Source organism: Amblyomma americanum, chromosome 7, assembly GCF_052857255.1.
Source record: "Amblyomma americanum isolate KBUSLIRL-KWMA chromosome 7, ASM5285725v1, whole genome shotgun sequence".
Lineage (NCBI taxonomy): Eukaryota > Metazoa > Arthropoda > Arachnida > Ixodida > Ixodidae > Amblyomma > Amblyomma americanum.
Genome location: NC_135503.1, coordinates 2,801,164 through 2,821,712, shown reverse-complemented (window position 1 = coordinate 2,821,712; position 20,549 = coordinate 2,801,164). Strand labels below are relative to the sequence as shown.

The 20,549-nt window shown below is 48.2% G+C and overlaps 1 protein-coding gene and 1 long non-coding RNA gene across 9 annotated transcripts in view; one reads left to right on the top strand and one right to left on the bottom strand.

Moving 5' to 3' along the window:
* The window catches only part of LOC144098278 (cadherin-like and PC-esterase domain-containing protein 1), a 74,715-nt gene that overhangs the window by 10,114 nt on the left and 44,052 nt on the right, over positions 1–20,549 (bottom strand). For 3 of the 4 annotated variants that reach the window (XM_077630786.1, XM_077630789.1, XM_077630787.1), the window contains exons 11-21: positions 19,278–19,474; positions 18,312–18,543; positions 11,609–11,713; positions 10,719–10,825; positions 9,961–10,062; positions 8,615–8,649; positions 8,469–8,537; positions 7,894–8,077; positions 2,904–3,072; positions 1,915–2,041; positions 1,297–1,433 (exon numbers count right to left, since the gene is read on the bottom strand). In XM_077630786.1, the coding sequence (XP_077486912.1) occupies positions 1,297–1,433; positions 1,915–2,041; positions 2,904–3,072; positions 7,894–8,077; positions 8,469–8,537; positions 8,615–8,649; positions 9,961–10,062; positions 10,719–10,825; positions 11,609–11,713; positions 18,312–18,543; positions 19,278–19,474 (1,464 nt within the window). The remainder of the gene's footprint in view (positions 1–1,296; positions 1,434–1,914; positions 2,042–2,903; positions 3,073–7,893; positions 8,078–8,468; positions 8,538–8,614; positions 8,650–9,960; positions 10,063–10,718; positions 10,826–11,608; positions 11,714–18,311; positions 18,544–19,277; positions 19,475–20,549) is intronic. The other variant, XM_077630788.1, reaches the window with a different exon arrangement.
* The window catches only part of LOC144098283 (uncharacterized), an 854,931-nt gene that overhangs the window by 799,263 nt on the left and 35,119 nt on the right, over positions 1–20,549 (top strand). The window lies entirely within an intron of this gene.

Below are 20,549 nucleotides of genomic sequence, written 5' to 3'. Positions count from 1 at the left end.
GCGTGAGTTGTTAAATCTGTGTACACTGGGAAAAACTATGTGTTCAATCTGACTATTGCCCGACAGCTGTGAGAGCTAAAAGAGTGCTGGCCGTGAATCGCACAATTAGGCTTAAACATTTTGGGAATCACGGGCACAAATCATGCGACACAATGGCGTCAAGCAACGCGACCGGCGCACACAAATTAAGGTTCAGTATGCAAGAACAGCAAAAATCAGGAAGCGCCACACACGCACGATACGCGCACCGTGTGTGCATGCACAGGTAGCTTATCTTCCTCCGTTTTGTATACACTGCGTAAACCTGACGGTCGGTAACGGGCTAGTGGCTCTCACATCTTGAGCTAAGATACCGCTCTTAAGAATGAAGTTGCGATTGTAGGCGTAGGTTAGTCTGCCTAACCGCACGACGATACGGAAATGCTTAATTACAGAGCCGTGCTATTAACGCAGTTTGTATCAATTATCTTCTGCGGCTTTATTTCAGGGTTAAAGAAACGGCTACTAACCAGGTACTGATTAGAAACCATAGCTATAGCAAAAAGGTAGGAAGCGTCTACTTTTACTACCTATCTTGATCAGGGTAGTAAACATTTAGTAAAAAAGTAGTAAAGATCAGTCAGGGTTAGTAACTGCTGAAATGAAATCTTTTTTACTAGTATCTGTTCTTTAGAAACGCAGTTAGGTGGGCGCGCAGAATTGAGTTCAAGCCGGCTTGGTTTCTGCAGGGCTTTACTATCATCGTCGTGCTGGCTTCCTAATGTGGACACATGTGAACCACAGCAGCAGTTTGACCTCGCTCCGTCTGAGCTGCCGTTCTACTGCGTTCGGATTGCCCGGCTAGAGAACTCGTTAGAAACGGTGGAGGAACGGCTGAGGACTTCGTCAGCACACCGTAGTTTCGTAGCTGTTGGTGTTTATCATGTTATGCGCTCTGTTTCGCAGGTGATGCGTCGCTTGAAGGCGGACAAACGCCGCTGTACCCCCGTCTCGTGTCATTCGTGTTCGGTGTGCATATACCACGCGCGCAAAAGTGGTCTTAAAACGTGATGTTCTTAGCTAAAAGCCAGCCCGGCGATGCTAAACAGAAAGTGGTCCATTTTCATACAGCAAAATATTGCGTCAAGACACGTGCTAATAATTCGCCAAGTCAGTTTTCTTCGGTGAATTCGCAATTTCACAAGAGTGCAGCTGGGAATTCTCAGTCACAAAACAGTTGGAGATTCGCAGGTGCCATATGGGAGTTCCTTGAACTACACCGGGGCAGCTGGCGGAGCGCTCGCGAAGAGCCCTCACCTTTTTCCCGTCCAGGCAACTCTGCAGGGAGGCGTTGGACACGACGGGGTAGCGGCAGCGGAAGGGCGCCCACCGAGCCATGCTCCAAACGCAGGAGTCCGGATTCGCGCAGTCGGCGCAAGGAAGCAGCCATCGGCCTGTGGGGATAGCGAAGCCACTGATATGGCATGGTAGAACACGCCCTATGAGCAAATTACGATTTACGCCGCTACTCTTAGGTATGACACGTACAGTACAGTTAGATACAATGGCAGTCTGTGTGCCATTATTGCCAAATCGCCGCGGCTGCGATAAATACCAACAGCCGTGAGAACAAAAAGATGAGCACAAGTGACGTGCCACCGGAGCGGAGGATAACCAAGCTCGGCGCTGCGCGTATACGAGCACGCTGATAGCGAGAGAGCCAGGAGCGTTCACAAACCGCGGCGCCGCGCGTTGTGGTTTCACTGCTGCGGCGGCGTCACTTGTGCTAATCTTTTTGTTCTCATGCCTGTACAAGGACGTGGCATCCTTTTCTCTGAACTTTCGTTAAGCATGTTTTATTTGGTTTGAAAACAAGGCCTTCAAACGGAATGAAATATTCTAAGCATGTGAACTGCATACAGTAGCCGTCCTTACCGTCTTCGTACCCTGAACGGCAGGCGTCGAGTGATTCCATTCTGAGAACCACTGACGACCAAGTCTTTTCAGTGTCCTCCGCTTGCAAACCGCACGCCTCTTTGGGGTAAATCACTTGCCCGCAGCTCTGCAGAACAGAAAGCGACGATAGCTTGCGTCCACGAGGTAGTGCTCCTCGCATTCGCACAACGCGATGTTGAAGGCAGGAATACCCTTGATCCCGCAGTGTTCGTCCCCCTCGCAAAATCTCCGGGATCGCTGTTAGCTGCAGCATCCTTCTTTGCATCATTGCTTTTCATCGCGAACAGGCCGACACCAACACGCCCCGCTGTTGGAATTTATTTTCATCGCGCTTTTACCTGGGTGGTACGCGAAAGACGTTAGAGTCGTCCTCGAATGTATAATGGTCGAGTCTAGCGTCATTTTGCTGTCACCGAAGTAACAGCGCGGGGCAAAGAAATTGAAACAGCAGAGCGTGTTGGCGCCGGGTCGTTCGTGTTCCTTTCCATCGAGATAGTACGCCTTACTTCTTTTATTTCCCTTTGAAATCTGTCTGACCGAAGCCGTTAAGTGTGCGCGTACTCATATTTCTGTATGTTTTCTTCGAAACTCCCTCTAAGGCTTTTGTTTCCGCACTGGTTTCTCTTGCAGCGATCCCTGCTCCATTTCGTGCATTGTTTGGAAACGAAGAAGCATTTTCCTGCCAGCGCGCTCTTTCTTTATTTTCAAAATGGCAGCACTGTTTTACGACCCTTCTCTCTCAGTGTATGCCTTTCAATACACGCTCCCAGTGATTTCATTTGTGTGTTTTCTCTCTCAGCACTTACACCCCCTTCCGTACCTGTATTGAGAAGAGAAACGAAAACATGCTGCCGGTTATCCGCAGGTGGCAAGAAACAGCAAGTGCGTGAGAGACGGTGCAGAATCCGCACCAACACCGCTGGACTCGGCTGGCCGCACCCAGGGTGCAAGTCTTGCTCGCAGCTCACCTGCTTGAGGCCGCAGACTGCTGAGTAGCGGCTGCCGTGTCTGGACGCTCGCTCGCGCCTGAAGACGCTGAGCACGTATGCGTTGGCGACGCGGGCTTCGGCGTGCCTGATGTCCACCACCACCACGCTGATGCGGTTGAAGCCCAGTCCGAGCGTGTAATTCATCGGCCTGCGACGGTGTGCCACTTCATCCGGGGACAATGAATTTCATGCAATTACGCACTCGACTTTTCGTAAAATCCGTGCAATTAGCGACGCATGCGAAGAAGTAACCCTGCGTCGTAATTAATATGTGCCTGATTTGATGATCCATAACAGCGCGACAGACGGGACAAAGAAGAGGAGACACAACACACAGCGCTGACTCACAACTAAATCGTTTATTGGCTGCCAGCCAGTATAAATACTGGCCTGGTGGCCGGGAAAAGAATACAAGCACGCTTGACTTGCGTGAATTGGGAAAAATTGGGAAACATGCTGGTGTCGAAGTTGTCTCCTCGGCGCCTAAGCGACTGTCTAGCCTGGTCAAAAAAGTAAATTCAGTAGGAAGGGAACCACGCAGCTGCTTGATAAGGCACGCGAAACAATTCGTGCCTTGCCGGGAAGGGGTCATCTACTCTCTACCTCTGTCATGTGGCAAATGTTACATCGGCCAAACTGGCCCATGTGTTAACGAAAGCTTAAAGGAGCACCAACATAATGTCTCTCGTGTTGCTATCACAGGCCACGTAGCAAAACATTGCAGAAACTGCAAAGACAACGAAGATGACGATGACGAGGAAGACAACGACGACTCAAAAACTTGTTTTCCCCTTTACAAGGAATGCTCTGTATTAGGTAAGAACTGCGACTCGCTAACTAGGGAAATAATGGAAGCCCACCTGATAGCTAGGAATTCAGATCAGTGTATCAGCACTCCCTCTGTAGCCTTGTCGGATAAGGAAACCCGCTACCTTGATTGTGAATGAAATCTCGTGCCTGCTGTAGGGGTGATATTTTGCACTGATGACTCTTGTATGCTGACACGTGCCTGATGAACTGGCGATGTTTGATATCACGCAAGACAAGCGTGCTTGTAATCTTTTCCCGGCCACCAGGCCAGTATTTATACTGGCTGGCAGCCAATAAACGTTTTAGTTGTGAGTCAGCGCTGTGTGTTGTGTCTCCTCTTCTTTGTCCCATCTGTCGCGCTGTTATGGATCATCGTCAGCACCAACTCTCCCAACAACTGGTATTGCCTGATTTTAATGCTTGCTCAAATGGATTCCATTCGCAGTTCTAATGGAGCAAGGAACCATACGCATCGATGAATAGTGCCTTCGGCATTGCCTGCTATACACGAGCCAGAAATATCTGAGAAATCGGCTGCTGATGACGGTTGTTACTGTAACCTGGGACAAGCTGATCATGAGGTCCGGAATGAAACACGAATTTTTCACCCAAAGCATTCCACACTCATCAGAGCAAATCCTCCAAAAACATCACTAGCCTTGTTAACAATGAAACTCTCATAAATTGTGTTTCTGCATACATTTTTATATCTCAGGGTAGGCGTCACTGGACATGTCGCGTTTTGAGCCATACTCCTCGTTTGCCGTTCCGCATGACGTAACGCTTCGAACGACGTCACGCTTGCTCTGAAGACTGCATGACGACTCTGCTGCTATTCCTTCGCGCCGCAACTTATTTATTTACGATGAACCCCACTTTATCTGGTCGCCTTGACGAAAACAAAGGCTTTTGTGCCGTTCACGCTACCGTCACTGGAGTGGCATGTCAGGACCACAACCGAGTTAAGACGTCGAGCAACATTGGAGAGTGCTTCACAAGCTCCTTCGCGCCTGCACTACAGTCTCTGCGCTAAGCTATCAACGCATGCGTATGAGAACTATGGAAGCTGAAACCCCTGAGAGAATTGTCTGCAAGGATGTTACACAACAGCACAACTTAGTCGTTCTAAGTGCTCAAAGAGTTGTAACGTAAGGCCGGTTGTAAAAATGCGTCGATGCTGTCGCTCTTTTCATTTATTGACGATTGTCTTGTAAAGAGCGCCAGTCGTCTCACGCCACCTTAGCGACGTTGTATGGCTCTCCCGCGTGATTCTGTTCCGATGTCTGTCTATCAGGCTTTGTTATTCTTGTTGTTTTTGATACTTGCGGCGCCACAACAGTAAAATCTTCAGCTGTTAGTCAGCGCCAGAGTCTCGTCTTCACTTTCTGTGTAGTTGTGCTGTTTTCCTTTGTGAATTATGCTCTTGGCGCTGTAGAGTGTGAGTGAGTGAGTGAAAAACTTTTATTGAACATTTGCGTAGTTCGGCGGCAGCAGGATCCGCGTCGTCTTCATATCAGGCGATCCCGGATCCCGTCTTCGCAAGGTCGGGCCCTCATTCCAGGGCTCCGCTGAGCCGCGCTGCTTCGTAAGCGTGCTGCACCAGGGTCCTTTGGACCGTGAGCTAGCTGCTGACAAGCCGGCTCTCCCATTGCTCCGCACTTGTGTGTTTGTGTTGGTGGAGTTTTATGTTTCGCTCACACTCCCATGTGATGTGATACAGCGTTGGTACTGCCCCGCACCACGGGCATGTGGCTCTGTATTGTGTCGGAAACATCTTGTTTAGTATGTGTAAATTTGGAAAAATACCCGTCTGCAGTCTGCGCCACCCGGTAGCCTCTTCCTTTGTTAGTGCCTTGTGTGGCGGAGGATATTTATACCTTAAGCCCCTGTATAGGGCCAGGTGCTCTGCATACCCCCCGTCGCAGGCTCGGGTGCAAAAGTCGTCCGGTAATCCCGCTCGGAAACTCATCGCTCGAGCATGGCCGTTCGCTCTTTCATTTCCCTTAATACCTGCATGTCCGGGTATCCAAACCAGGCTGTGTATGTGTTTTGTGTCTGAGACACGCGCTTTTCTCAGTATGTTCATGGCTGCGGCACCTATCCTTCCCCTAGTGTAGCTCCTGCATGCCTCTTTCGAGTCTGTAAGTAGTTTACAGATTTGTTTCCCTGGGAGCCGCAAGCGACCGCTAGAGCTATGGCAACCTCCTCGGCTTCTGTTGCGTCCGCAGCCTCTGCCGCTGCACAGGTGATCAGTTCTCCCTGGTGGTCGACTACTACAGCCGCGGCCGTGCGCTTCCTATCCATCAGGTACAGCGCCGCGTCCGTGAAGACCGTGTTTTCCAGATTGGCTAAGCCTCGCTCGATATACTCGGCTCTTGCTTTCCGTCTTCCTTCGTGCAGGTTCGGATCCATGTTCCTGGGCAGGGGTGCGACCCGAATGGCTTTTCTAATTCCATCCGGGACGTCCCTGTACCTGTCAAGGCGCTCTTGTGTTTCCACCCCTATTCTTTTCAGCAGTTCCCGGCATGTTGGCGTGCCTCGGAGTCTCGTATACTGTGCCCTGATTTGGGCCTCCCTCAGCTCTTGGAAGGTGTTACTAATCCCTAGCTGGAGTAGTTTCTCGTTCGGTGTGTTCCTAGGTAGATGCAGGGCGGTCTTATATGCCTTCCTTAATATTACATCTATCTGTTCCATGTCGGCTTTGGTTGGTATCAGGTAGGGCAGTGAATAGGTGACTCGGCTGACTATCAGGCTGCTCACGAGTCTGAGCGTGTCTTCCTCTTTCATGCCGTACCGCCTATGCGAGACTCTGCTGATCATTCTTCCTACCTGCTCTGCTGCTTTACTTATTAGGCTGATGGTGTGGCTGCATTTCCTGCTTCTTTGCAGCCACATACCTAGCACCCTTAGCATGTCTTTCTCTGGGATCCTCTGCCCTTCCAGGTAGACTTCCAGCTCCGCTTTAGTGGGATGTCTTCCGACTCTCAGCAGCTCCGATTTCTCGGTTGAGCATCTGAGGCCTCTTTCTCTGGTGTACTTCTCCACGCACGCGGCTGCTTCCTGTAGTCTGTCCTCCTTCTCCCCCAGAGAGCCCTGGGTGACCCATACCGTGACATCGTCGGCATACATCGCGTGTTTTATCCCTGGTATCCTCTCGAGATGACGCGCAAAGCCCGATCATCGCAACGTTGAATAATATCGGTGAGATGACCGATCCCTGGGGAGTGCCCTTGCATGGTGTGCCGAAAGGGTCGCTTCTAAGGTCTCCCAGCCCGACTGTCGCAGTTCTATCGCTTAAGAAGGCCCTGACATAATTATGGACTCTTCTTCCGCAGTTGGTGTTATTGATTCCCTCCATGATGGCGTTGTGGCTGACGTTGTCGAAGGCCCCCTTTATAGCTTAAGGAGGAGGTTCTAGCCACGATGGCGCTGTAGATATATAAACTGATCAACCGATTCCTTCGAGGACTTTGATCTTAGCGTAAATTCTAAATCACTACATGGTTTGCACGAAGAAAACGGATCACAGAAACTCCAGGAACATTCCCAGAAAATTTACAGCGCGCGACATCTGGTAAGATATTACAGATAGTCAAAATACAAGAGCGTATAAACACTGAACGTATGAACTTTCATGCTCGATGCGGTGTGTTTGGTCTTCTGCCTGGCTCCCTCTTTCCGCCTTTCCAGCATAGTGTACACAGACGACAGTAATGATAAGGCTACATTCACTACCATTCTCTACTAGTTTATGTGGTGCCGTACGTGCTCATGGTGGCAGCTACATCTCGTATGACTTAGAGCCATCATGCCACCTCCGAACGCCTATTTAGTTTCATGACTCGAGTCGGAACCACTCCTCTGCACTGATCTCGACCACGTTTCTTGTGGCGAGATTTCCCTGGGATGTTGTTGCGGTTCGTAATTTATCTTCCATTTCCTACAGTGGACTGGTAACATTCTCAGCGATGGGATATTTGCGACCGAGGGCTAGACATTAACACTGCCGCTAGGTTGTCAGATTTCGTCTTCAGTCACGAGTTCTCCACGGCATGCCGTCTGCGAAAACGGTTGTTTTATGCCCGTTATTCGATCGGCCTTGAATCATGGCTTCGCGTGCGAGCCTTGCTCGTCAGCCCCCGCCATAGTACGTACATACCGGGCCGGACCGAGCCTGTCGTCGAGGCGAGCTTCGGCGTTACAGTAGAGGGCTTTGGCGCGAACCTCCACGGTCGTCTGCTCGTAAGGCACGTCGATGCGGTACTCCGTCTTGTTCGGGTGGAAGGCCAAACTCTGCTCCGGAGCGACGCGGAGCAGCAGCAGGTACGGCAACGCTGTCGGGTCTGCAAGCAAAGCAGGGGCACCGGAGAATCTGTAGCAATCTTCAGCCGCGCTCCGTGTCAGGCGTTTCTCACAGAGCCCAAATGGATTCAACGGCACATGGTCTAGGTTTTCATTTTGCAAAACTGCATCACCCCGGGATCAAACAAAAGCGCATTTTGCAGGCAGGCTTAGAACTTTGCGTGGTGTAAGCATTGAAACCCAGTCCTGTCCCTCTCTCTTTTCATGAGCGTAGAGATTCAATAAGTCCGCATAAGCCGGTCTTAGACTTGCACCTTCGGGTGCTTATTGTTTAGCCAGAAGATTTTGCGGGAACTTTCCTGCGGATGTGAGGCAGCAAGAGAGCTGAACTAATGAAAGTATAGTGCCTGCGAGACAAAATATTTCACGTACCTTGCACGCAGTCCATCTCTCCTTCCTCGTACGCAAAGCTGCGACTGAGCGCATCCCGTAATTCCTGTTCTGGAAGAAATGCCCGTATTACTAACAGATTACTCAGGGGATTTACCGGATAATTTCACAAGGAAATTCTTTAGTACCCCGTCTTGACCTTTCAATTTTCGTCGGTTTACTCCTGAAACAGAAATGAACACGATTAAAATAATTGGATGCTCGGCGACAAGGCCAACCCGAAATGAAGTCATATGATTGAAGCTCACATTTTTTCTGCGCAACGGCACACAGCCAAAGAAACGAAGAAGGAAGAGCAGAAGGGCGAACACAGCGCTGACTGACAACGGCTTATTCAGAGACGCACGCACAGATTAAATACTCTGAGACCAGCGCAGGCGCACACCGTGAAAGGGAAAAAAAAGAAAAATATGAAAAAGAATCTCATCACATCTTTATCCCAAGAACTTTGAAAAAAAAAACGCCTTTTCTGCATTATACAAAATGACCAAAGTATATTTGACACATTTTGACGCAGCTCTTTGAATATAGTATGCCTATATCGTTTCACGGGTTCTTTTTAACTTGCTTTCTGCTCAGAATCCACACTCCCGAAAACATCGGTGTGCAATCCTTGTAAGTTGCGCAGTGCTCGACAAGGTTAGCACCTTCCCTATTCCTTAGGTCTCTTGCGTGCTCCCTGAGCCGGTCGTTGACGCAGCGCCCCGTTTGCCCGATGAGCTTCAATCAATAATACCAACTAGCCCAGGAACTAACTATACTGAAGTCATATGAATGCGTGCTTCTGAAGGCACGGTCGTAAAGCTAGGCTTAGCACGAGAAATTCTTCCGCAGGCCTCTTAAACGGAGCAGATTTCTAAAATGTGAGAATGGTTTGGTTTATGGGGGTTTAACGTCCCAAAGCGACTCGGACTATGGGAGACGCCGTAGTGAAGGGCTTCGGAAATTTCGACCACCTGGGGTTCTTTTACGTGCACTGACATCGCACGGTATACGGTACTCTAGAATTTCGCCTCCATCGTGATTCGACCGCCGTGGCCGGGATCGAACCCACGTCTTTCGGGTCAGCAGTCGAGCGCCATAACCACTGAGCCACCGCGGAGGCTAAATGTGAGAATATGACGTCTTAACGTGTTGGCTTAGCGAGACCTGCGAAATCTGCCATGAGAAGAAAAATCCCGACTGTAAGTGGACTGCTGTGCTCCGATTGTCAGCTAGATCCCAAGAACGTTAGCATAACATGTCTGCAGCATAATACGAAGAACTTGATGCCAGTCTCTAGAGGCCTTATACTTATGTCATTTTCCTTTCTCGCCGCCAAGAAGTTTATAGGTTCTCATGGGGCAGAAACTGACAAAGTTAGCATGCATTCAATGTACTCTGAACTGAAATTATTTTGTATTCAACTCGTATTCATAAGTCCTTCTAATTTCAGCATCCGTATTTTGCTTCAGTGTGATAACAAACGGTGTACACGCTTTTGCTGCCGCCTTGCTCGAGTTTAGAGTAGAAGTCCTCCATGTCTAGCAGGAGCTTGTGCATTTGCGCCGTCTGGTGCCGCTTGGTGACGTCAAACCTGTAAAGAGATTGATTTCACAAACAGCGCTTCATATTACATTAAATGCACTGTACGGCACATTTAAAGAAAAGACAGAGAGCTTCCTCGGTTCGCGGCGAAGGCCAAGACCATAAAATTCTCTACTGTTTCGGGAGTGATCACTGCATTCGCTCCTTTCTTTACAGAAATTAGTTCGGGTTATGTCTATGCGCGACCTTCTCGCAATACTGCAGCGCATGCCTAATTTCGCTTGTGAATGCTAGCGCCGATTCAGAACGGCACAAAGTACTCAGTTTACTTCTTCCCGCATAGATGCATATTGTGCATAAATTTGCGCCTACATTTCTGACATGTGTGAAAGGCTGTGTGTAACTTTAGTTCATGGACATATTTCGGCACAGAAGAAGTTTCGTCATCATGCTAAGGCAATTCCGTGCTTTCTAAAGGAGTGAGTGGGAACAGTGCTGCCTTTTTTTTCCAGATCAGTGTCAAAAGATTTTTCCGGTACTTACATTTTCTAGCCCGAGCGCAACATTTCAACGTCGTAGTGTCAAAACATACATGAGGAAAATAATTAAAAAGCTGACAACTGATTTTGTGTGAGCAGAACCGATTCTTGTCTGCTGCCCGACAAATACGCTACCATGCAGGCCAGGAAGAAGGGGTGCGCTTACAGGCTGGAATGTTGCACAGCCGTCGACGACAGTGCTTCTTTCTGGATCTTCTGGTCGAAGGAGGACACCATCTCGCCCAGCTGAGCTGCAGCCATTGATGGATAGACCTGCCAAGTTGTAAAATTTTACTGCAGAGAAAGAAATACCCGTTTAGCAACCTGCGACATCTACTCCCCAGTCTTGTCGAAAATGCTGTCGATGCTATGGAAGCGATGGCATCATGTGGGCAATATGGCCTGTGCAAACGTCGTCATTTAATTAAAAGCGTGTTAATAAGGTTAAGATGATTACGACTCTTCGACCACGAAATTACTGAGGCCCTAAAATCAAGGCGCAAGAGGGGAGGGGGTGCAAGGTGGGATGAACAAAGCGGAAGCGAATACTAACGATTTAAAAATGCACCGTAGCGCTTGGTGGACCGCAAATGGGTGCGCTCATGTTTGCCGAAGCCTTTGACAAAGAAATTCAAGGCTGCCAAAACCTCCGTTGGGCTTTTTATTCAACAGTATCGCATTAAAACATAGGCTCATTTATCAGAACGCCGTCCAAGAATCTTCAGGGCGCTTAATTTTTACAATAATAACCTCTCTATAGAGCGTTTCGGAATAAATTGCACTTAGTTCAGTCTTATTTCTACTTTTCAAAAGACGTCAAGCACTCGTACCTCAGAGAATAAAAGAGTAAATTCCTTCCCACTTCACGTGTTCACAGGCTGTGGGAATCAGCTATTCTCTGCATGTCAGTGCCAGCACAAACGATCAGTGGTGGAGAAAAGCCGTTTAGTATTCCTTGTTTCAGTTGAGCTTGATAAGTGCAATCGGCATTGCGCAGTTCCTGTTAATTACTTTCTTCCATCTCTCCTCGTCGGAAAGGTTTGACTCTGATGTTACCTGCACGAACATGCCCATGGAAAGACGCTCTCTTCTGGACTGGAGCAGGTAGCTCAGGTCATCCCTGGTCAAGCAGATGTCGTGCGAGAGGTGGCAGAAGTGACACTGCACAGAATTTTCAAAAGTGCCGCGACAAATATTTCAGTATCTGGACAGCGAAAGGCATACGAACATTGCACTAACCATGAATAACATTAATCACTAGGTAAAAACTAGAACTTTTTGAGATCGGTGAGAATTGTGGCGCAATAATGATCATGCGTAAACGCATGCCTGACGTAGGGCTAACGCGGTAACACGAGCTCGTCAGCGTCCTTAGTGAGCATAGTTCGTATCAAGTTTCGACCGCCAGAACATGTAGAGCTTAGTTCAGGAAGAGTAGGAAGGCTCTGCGGGACGAGACAGTTGTTTGTTGCGCCGGCGAAACCACTAAGGAAATGTGTTGCCGAATGGAAGAGGTGGCTGTAACGGGCAGGCATGCGACTGTGTTTTGGGTTGCTATGGAATCTGGTATTAATACTAGGTCTACGGAAATGGCCTTGGAAAACCTTTTATGTGTGTTTATTCAGTCCGTGTTAACGTTGGGTGTCCATACTGTTGACACGTGAGATGAAGAAAATATAGTGAACATTTCATAACCATATTGCTAAAATGACTTCGGTGACAGCTGCTCTTATACGTGGCCAGAGTCCGGAAACTATTCCCGGATGTAACAGCGGAACATTGAGGGCGAACAAAAAGGCATAGCACATGCATTTTTTTTTTCTCTGCTTAGAAACTAAGACACAACCTTCAGTAGAGGTGGTGCCGATAAATTGGGGAGGGGGGGGGGGGATGCTGTTTTGCTGAGTAAACAAAGGTACCCAATACTACGACAGCAGGCGCCTATCATACTCAAGTGCTGATTTGTTTGCATGAAGCCGTAAGAAAAATTGGCGAAGAAATGTTCAGCATCAAAAAATTGTTGCTTCCCGATAGCGCCCCAGCCCACACATCCAATTTCCACAAGACCCTGTGGCAGTTTAAAGTTGGCAATCATTTGGTTATTCTCCGAACCTTAAGTTCCCAGTTATCTCCTTCTGGTCCGACATTTTGCAAAAAATTTCGAAGACATGCTTATCCTGACGTTGCACTTGGCCGAAGACTATTTTCGGAAAGAAGTGTGGGGTCCTAAACTTTTGAAGTTCTTGCTTCTTTGTTAACCTCCGAACGTACTGAGCTCCCCTTGGTTTCCTTCAAAGCTTTCTGTTGTAGGGTTATTTCGGTGTGTTCGAATCTGCAATTAAAATCTCAAAATTTGCTCGTTTTGGCCAGTTTCCCTCCCAACGCAATTTCACACTACTTATAGGTTATTGTGGGATACTTTCGCAAAGAGAGCAAACCTCTATAAAGGAAGTAAACATGAATAAGTGTCGTAGAACTATCTCCCGCGCAGGTACCGAACACAGCTTTAGCATCGCACGATCCATGACCTGCAGGAGAGAAGAGCAAAATCAGTCTGCTCCTCCGAAGCGGAGAAAAAGCGGAAGCAGCCACCGTTTTCGCCGACGTACAGGAGAACTGCTACACACGTGGCTTTATTCAACGCGTTGGTCGCCGTCAAGCTCGGAGGACAGGGGGACTAGCCAACAATAGAACAACAAAACGCGCACGCGTTGTCCTTCCATATGGGAGGGGAACCAGCGAGGCACTCGCACGCATTCTCGGAAAACATGGAATCTACGTAGCTCACAAACCTGTTTCGACAATAATACCCCTGTCACACGGGCATTTCGAGGGCCCTCGAACCGATAGTCTATCGACTCAAAGGCGATCGAGCGCTGCCACACGGGCAGTTTCAATGGCGATCGAGTCAATAGCCTATCGAGTCAACGGAGTAGCGCAGAACTCCATCGAGATTTCGAGGGCCTTCGAGCGCTGCCCAAGGTTGCTAGCGTTGCTCCGAGCGGCGCCAAGCGCACTTTCGTACACGACACATTCACGGTGAAAAAACATGAACAAACATTATTCGCATAAAATTTAACGTAAGCAGCCTGTAAAATTATTTTAAAATTATATTAGACTGCTTTTAAGCGCATTAAGCGCATTCATTTTGCGTTGCAGTCTTTGCGTTGCTTGCGTACTTAACGTTGACAACATGGCGGCACCCTGCCCGCTTGCTTCACAGCGATAACAGCTTCGTCGCTAATCCCTCAAAGCAATATCGTGTTCTAAGCTGTTGTATTCGCCTTCGATTTGCCCATTCTTACTCTCGCATAAAGTTTCAAGAGAAAAATAGCTCTTGGTTTTCAGATATCATGGCGATTTCCCCGGTCTTAAGCCTGACGAAGCAACGAGCAGTTGGACTGGCTTGGTTTTGGCTCGTCTTGTATTAAAGTGGCTACAGCAGTGTATGCATATGTACGTCGCGTACGTGCAACTAAAAGGGTTTTTAACGACTTTCGCGTATGCCTGTATTTCAGCATTTAGTATACATTTATCAACTATTTTTGTTATTTTTGCAAAATCCAAAGTAGCGATTGTGGCGCCACTCATCTGTGGCGTAAGACACGAGAACCATTTCAATGGCCATTGAGATTTGCCGTGTAGCAGCGGCGAGTTCGATGGCGATTGAGAATCTCGAAGACCCTCGACTCGAGGGTGATTGAAACTGGCCGTGTGACAGGGGTATAAGCCTCTTCTTACCACGACCGAGAGACCGCGTCCCCAGAGAAAGACAACCAGGTGTCGTTTACAAAATCCCGCGCTCGAAGTGCCCGGCTTCATACACTGGCGAAACAAAAACCTCCACCAAAGAATAAGGCAACACAAAAATGACATCCGGCTAATGAATTCAGGATCCAACCCCTTCGCTGAACACTGCGAGCGCGCCGACCACCGGATAGCCTTCGAGGAGGTGAGCGTCTTGGCCGTGGAACTAAACCTGTTCAAGAGCCGCCATGTGGAGTCATGGCACATCCGGCTCACAAAGGAGGCGATGAATAGGACTCCAGGAACGCTCCCCTGAGCGTACGTTAGTGGACTGCGCCACGTGCTAACAAAGAGACCCGCTGCTGATGCTGGCACACTTTAGTCGCCCCTGAAGAAGGGACCGAGTTGGTCCCGAAATGTTGAGTAAAGTTAAAAATATTGGTTGGCGTCAGTTTTCTCTCAACTATCTCTAGAACCCAACCAGGCGGACTTCCGTCGAAGATGCTTTCGTTTACACGCTTGTCGTGTATCCCTGAAAGTGAGCAGATTCTGTGCCAGCTGCGCTCACCTTATCCACGCAGACTTTCAGTCCCGCATGACTCTCTGATGTCTAATGCTGCACTTGCCGTCTCATGGTCTTCACTCCGTTGCCATAAAGGACCGTAGGTTATCTGACCTTTGAATTAGCCTATGCTCATTTCCTCTTCTTGATTTCAGCTAGCATATTCTTGATCTGCGTCTGTCCTCGAATTAAATCTGATCTATTCCTGTCACTTAACATTACACCTAACGTAAGCCTTTCCATAGCTCGGCTGCATGGCCCGCTATTTTATTTCAGGCCTCTTCCGTAGCTTGCAGATTCCTGCCACCAGCACTGCCAAGATGTTGCTATGGTACGCAGTCGCGAGGTGAAGAGTGCGTTGGACTGTCGCATCGCTGTTGACGGCGACATGGACATAGCAGCTGGCGTGCTCGGTTGACCTGGTTTTTGTGTGCGCCCTGACTGTGGCCTGTAGGCCTGGAGGGCCGTATTCACCAATGGTTTCCCGGACCTGGGTGAACCGCCCGCGTAATTGCTTTATATTAATTATTCTCTCTCTCTGACGCGCCTCTGCTGAGTTAACTCCCGTAATAATACTGCCCTCCTGAGGGATAATGGCAAACTGCTATTCACGACCTGAGAGTTCCTGACAAAGGCACTCCAACACATTCCTGTTCTTCCAGCTGTTTCCGCGTCAGGGTCCGGATTTTTATGCAGTACTTGAACTAGATAGGTGTGTTACTAAAGGAACACTGCCGTTTGTCCGACAACAAATGGCGGATTTATCGCTTGGAAACCTCGATTTAAAAATCTTCCCGCCAGTCGGTTAAAACTCGCGACGTCCTTACCGAAAAGCACGGGTTGCCACTGTTTCCAAGTGTATGACGGTGTCAACACATACAGTTTACTTGCGAAATCTTCCGGCGAACCGCGGCACCTGTATTTATTTTATAGCTTGGCTGTAAAAGCCCTATTTTCTATGAAAGTGTTGTCTTTGTGATAACAACGCGGTACATTATCGATAGAGGCCAACTTCTAACCGTGCTGTCTCGTCTTTTTAACTTACCACTTTTAATACCACACAGTACTCTTCCCTTCGCAGACTGTTGACCATTACTGTAGTTTTCTTTATATGAATTTTAGTCCATTGTTCTTTGAGAGTTTGGGCCCTCATTTCTGCTCTGTTATTCCTCTCGAGTTACTTAGGGCAATGTCTTCAGCAAAATGGAGGCTACTAAGGTGTCCTCCGCTAACATTTATCTCCAGCTTCTTTCAAATTCAACCGGTCGAAATCCTCTTTGAAAGACGCGGTGAGTCGCAGCGCGGAGACACTGTGTTGTCTCTTGGAACTCTTCCTGAGTGGTATTTTGACACCTTTATTACAGAAGACCTTAGTTGCTGTGGATTAACTACAGATATTTCTTAGCATTTTTACATATTCCTGCTCCACACTAGTATGCTTATGCTATATTTGCTTGTTTACCTTTTTTCTCCAACAAAAATTCGCACCCCCTTCTAAAATATTCCACAGGGCTATTTCTTAGCTGACGGTTTTATAAGATTTTCCGGCGCCAGAATGCTTGTGCAATGCTGTGTTCACGAAAAGATATGAAATTTAGCGCCCCTTGGTAAGCAGCCCCTGCCCGGCCAGCACATGTACGTGCGGCTCACCCAAGCGCGCCATTAATATATACCTTCAAAAAAGAGTGCTAGAGATCACTGCGGCGACCCGCATTGGGAGAATGCGAAAGCACTGACGCCACCTCCACACCGTCGCCTCTTCACTTCACTATTGTGACGTCTAAGTGCTTTTTTGTCGTTCGTTTCTGTTTATGAGCATTTTTTCATTAATTATCATTTTCTTTTATACATTTACATCAATTAGCACCTTTTAAACTGGTTTACTCTCTTCTAACCTTTTTATTCGTTTTATACTGTTTCGACATTCGAGGCCGTTTTGACGTCCTCCCACTACATCGACGTCCGTGGTTTTATTCGCTTCTAATTTTTCCGCGTCAACCAAAGCTTTCTTGTTTGATTAAATTGTTCATTAATCACATTTTAATCTATTTCAAAAGCTTGATCCGGCTTAGTTGCGTATTTTCCCACAATTGTGACGTCCATGACTCTTTTGACACCCGCCCACTATATCGACATCCGGGACTATTTCAACGTGTAAACGAATTTTTCGTCTCTAATCAACTAACTAATTACTCCATATCAACCAAATTTGACGCGCACCGGCATTTCATCATCATCTACCACATACAGTCATTCTTTTACTCCTAACTCTTCCTTGAACAACGCAAGGGCTGCCTACACGTCTTGCGTCCACTTTCTGCGGACACGAAACCGCGAACATAGCCATGTAATGCTTTCGCATTAAAAAAAAAAACTAACTTTACGCCTGTTAGTATTGCTCGTTACGGCAAAGGGGTGAAACTAGTAATTTCCGATCAATTAAAGGGCGTCGAATGCACAGAACGCCGCGAAACGTTCTGTGTGGGGCAGAAACTGCAGGAAACGAATTGAACTTGTGAGAAAGCTTGCCCTTGACGACATATCGGTCTCATGAATTTGACGTCTCTCGTTATAGTTTATTCGCTACATAACTGTTAACGCTATACACGGTATCATTTTTAGGAGCGTGCCAAGTTGGCTGATGTTATTACATGCATTTTATTTGCATTATTGTTTTATTCATTCCTTGGTATACGCTCAGAAAAATCGGCGCTGTTGGACGTGCAGTCACTAAAACTGCAATCAGTAAAACAGCCAAGCCTAAACCATTTTCGATAACAGCTGCTGAGGGCTAACGTGTTCGGAACGTAGGATAACGTATCTCTTACTGTCCCTGCGACAACCGTATGCGTTAAAGAATCTCCCTGTTAATGAAGACTGGTGCAGAAGCAAGCAACTGAGCGAATTGAACGATTGAGCGGTGCGTAGCGCGAAAAACTTCTAACTTGCTGGAGTGTCATCGCTCTGGCCGTTCGAGCTGCCACAGCGAGTCGAAACAGGTTTTTGTGCCGCGGCGGCAGGACTTGCTAGCGTTTTGGCTTGCATGTGAAGCGGGCTTTGCCACCGCTAGCCGGCTTCTATCCGGTTTCCAGAAACCGGACGGAGCGTCGCAGGACGCGCTGCAGCAAAGCGATGACGGCAATGCAACACTACTATAGCGCCTATTCTAGAAGATTCACACTGGCAGCCAGAGCTGTTAAGGCCACGTTTCCCATTCATGCGGCGTCATTGTCGTCGTAACACACCAGGGGACGCCACCCAAGACAGGTCATAACTACGCGCCATGCTGATCGACCAGATAGCAGCGACGTCTCCCATGACGTCTCGACAACGAGCCACGCTCCTTGGCCACGCGCTCCTCTCCCCCTTGCTGCGACCGTAACTCACCGTGCTGTTGTAGTGGCGGGGCGTGACAGTGGAACGGTTAAAAGGTGCTGCGGAGGCTCGTACCATGAGGCCGACGCTGACATCGGAGGTGCGCAGTGCCTGGGCGACTTGCGCAGCCACGCGGTGGCGGGCCGTCAGCACGCGAGCCACGTCGACCAGGATGCGCGCCTTGACGCCGTCCCCGTTGTGCGACGCCAGAGAATGGGGCTTCACGTTGACGTTCCACAGGAAAGGCTGCAGGGTGGTATTCAGGGCGAATTCGAAGCTCAAGAGCTGGAAGCTGCGGCCATGTTTCCTGGGAAAGCATGCAAACATAAACATGTGAGGTGAGGCATCCGTGCTTTCGTGAAACCCTCCTCAATAACCGCACCCCTCAGCGTGTAAAAGCAACATGCTGTCGTTAGTAGAGAGAACTCGCGTTTAAGAGGTACAATCCAGCCTCGGCCATTTTGACCCCGAAAGCAATTCGTATGTGGCACATAGTAACCAATGTCGAAAAAAAAATAAGCAAGTGCTTTCCAAACAGAAAGGCGGAGTTTTCAGCGGAGTCATCGTTTGTTAATGTGCGAGGACCAGCAATAACACGAGCGCGAACATTTCGCGAAACGATATTAATCTGTCAAAGATCTGAGATGCTGGTTTATTGAGGACGCACTTCAATGCAGACCAGTTATCTGTCCCTCAGGCAGCTGTGTAGAGGCGAAAGAAATCTTCGCAGCTTAAGTTCGTCATCTTGAATGACATGGTGATGCGTCAAGTATAGGCATTCTGTCATGCAATGTCAATAATCCTCAAGCTGGCATACAGCTCATTTCCCTTCGTTCGTACTTCCTATATAGCTGTGTGCTTAAGTGAACGCCGCGAATGAGGCTGCGCTTCTTGGATTTTCGCGTCTTCAGCGAGCTCCGTTCATTTTTAACTCGTCTAACCTGACTTTTCACCTGCTAATTCCGTTCTTTTTTTCTGTTTACTTCGGCGCGTTTGATTATCAAGTAAAAAAAAAAAACTGCTGTCGCAGCGTGTGCTTACCCCTTGTCAGCGGCGAAGCTTCGACTGCGGTTCAGAGCAGCGCTCCTGGAGAGGATTTCGTACTCGGCGGCCACCAGGAGCGCAGCGGTCTGACTTGTTATCTGCGACCACACTTTGCCAGAACTCGGACTCCCATAGATAAGGTTCATCTGTCGCCATAGGTGCTTCAGGGGCATGGATTTCCCGCTCATTTGTATCTGCAATGACAAGGAATTTTCCTCCTTCATTCGTAAGACTGGAACTCCGCTATAGTAGGATACGAACGAAGCGACAGATGCCCCGCAAAGGAGGCTCTCCATCTAATGGCATCAACCGACTTTCATTGCACAGCGGTTAATCCGATCAAGCACTCGTAGCCAAAATTGGTCCCGATGGAGCAACAGCAGCTGTTAGTCCCCGTGAGCAGGGCGAAAGGAGAAACTGCGAAAACTTCACGGACAAAATGCTTAGTTCTTGGCCTGGAAATGACTAACTCTAACACGAACGGCAGAATATGCTCCATCTGCTTCCCCGTTACACCCCAAACAAACATGGCGGCGCCTTTCAAAGCAGGACTGCTCGCTTCAGACTGATGTCATTGTTATTGCTCTTTTCAGTGCATTCATTAGAAATAAACGCGGCACCGTTCTTTCGATTCGTTTCAATTTGCCTATAACAAAACGCATAAGTAATAAATTTGCTTTATTTTTCATTTACAGTGACGATTCTGCCGCTGCTAGTCTTAAGAGGTGCGTCGGTTTCTTGACAAAAATGGTTCCCGTCCTCACAACGAGATGGCGCCACTAAGCTGAACTTATTAATTAAGAACTTAGGACCAAAATCCAAGCAAACATTAATACAGGTAGTGAATAAAGTGATAGTGGATGGAGAAGACCCCGATCAATGGCGATTCAGTAGAATGAACATGATATATAAGGAAAAGGGGGACAAAGCTGACGTAACTACCGTCCCATAACAGTGACATCTGTGGTTTACAAGGGTGGTGATGCAGATTATAAAGGACAGATTGCAGGCTTGGGTGGAGAAAGAGCGGGTGCTAGGGGAGCTACAAAATGGGTTCCGGAAACAAAGGAGGTTGCAGGACAATCTGTTTTCATTAACGCAGTGTATAGAGATTGCTGAAAAGGAACACAGGCCCCTATGGCTAGCATTTCTGGATATTAAGGGAGTCTACGACAAAGTTATTCAAGAGTACCTGTGGGACATACTGGGCACATTGGATGTGGAAGATGGAGTAATTAATCTTTTAAAAGATATATATATATATATATA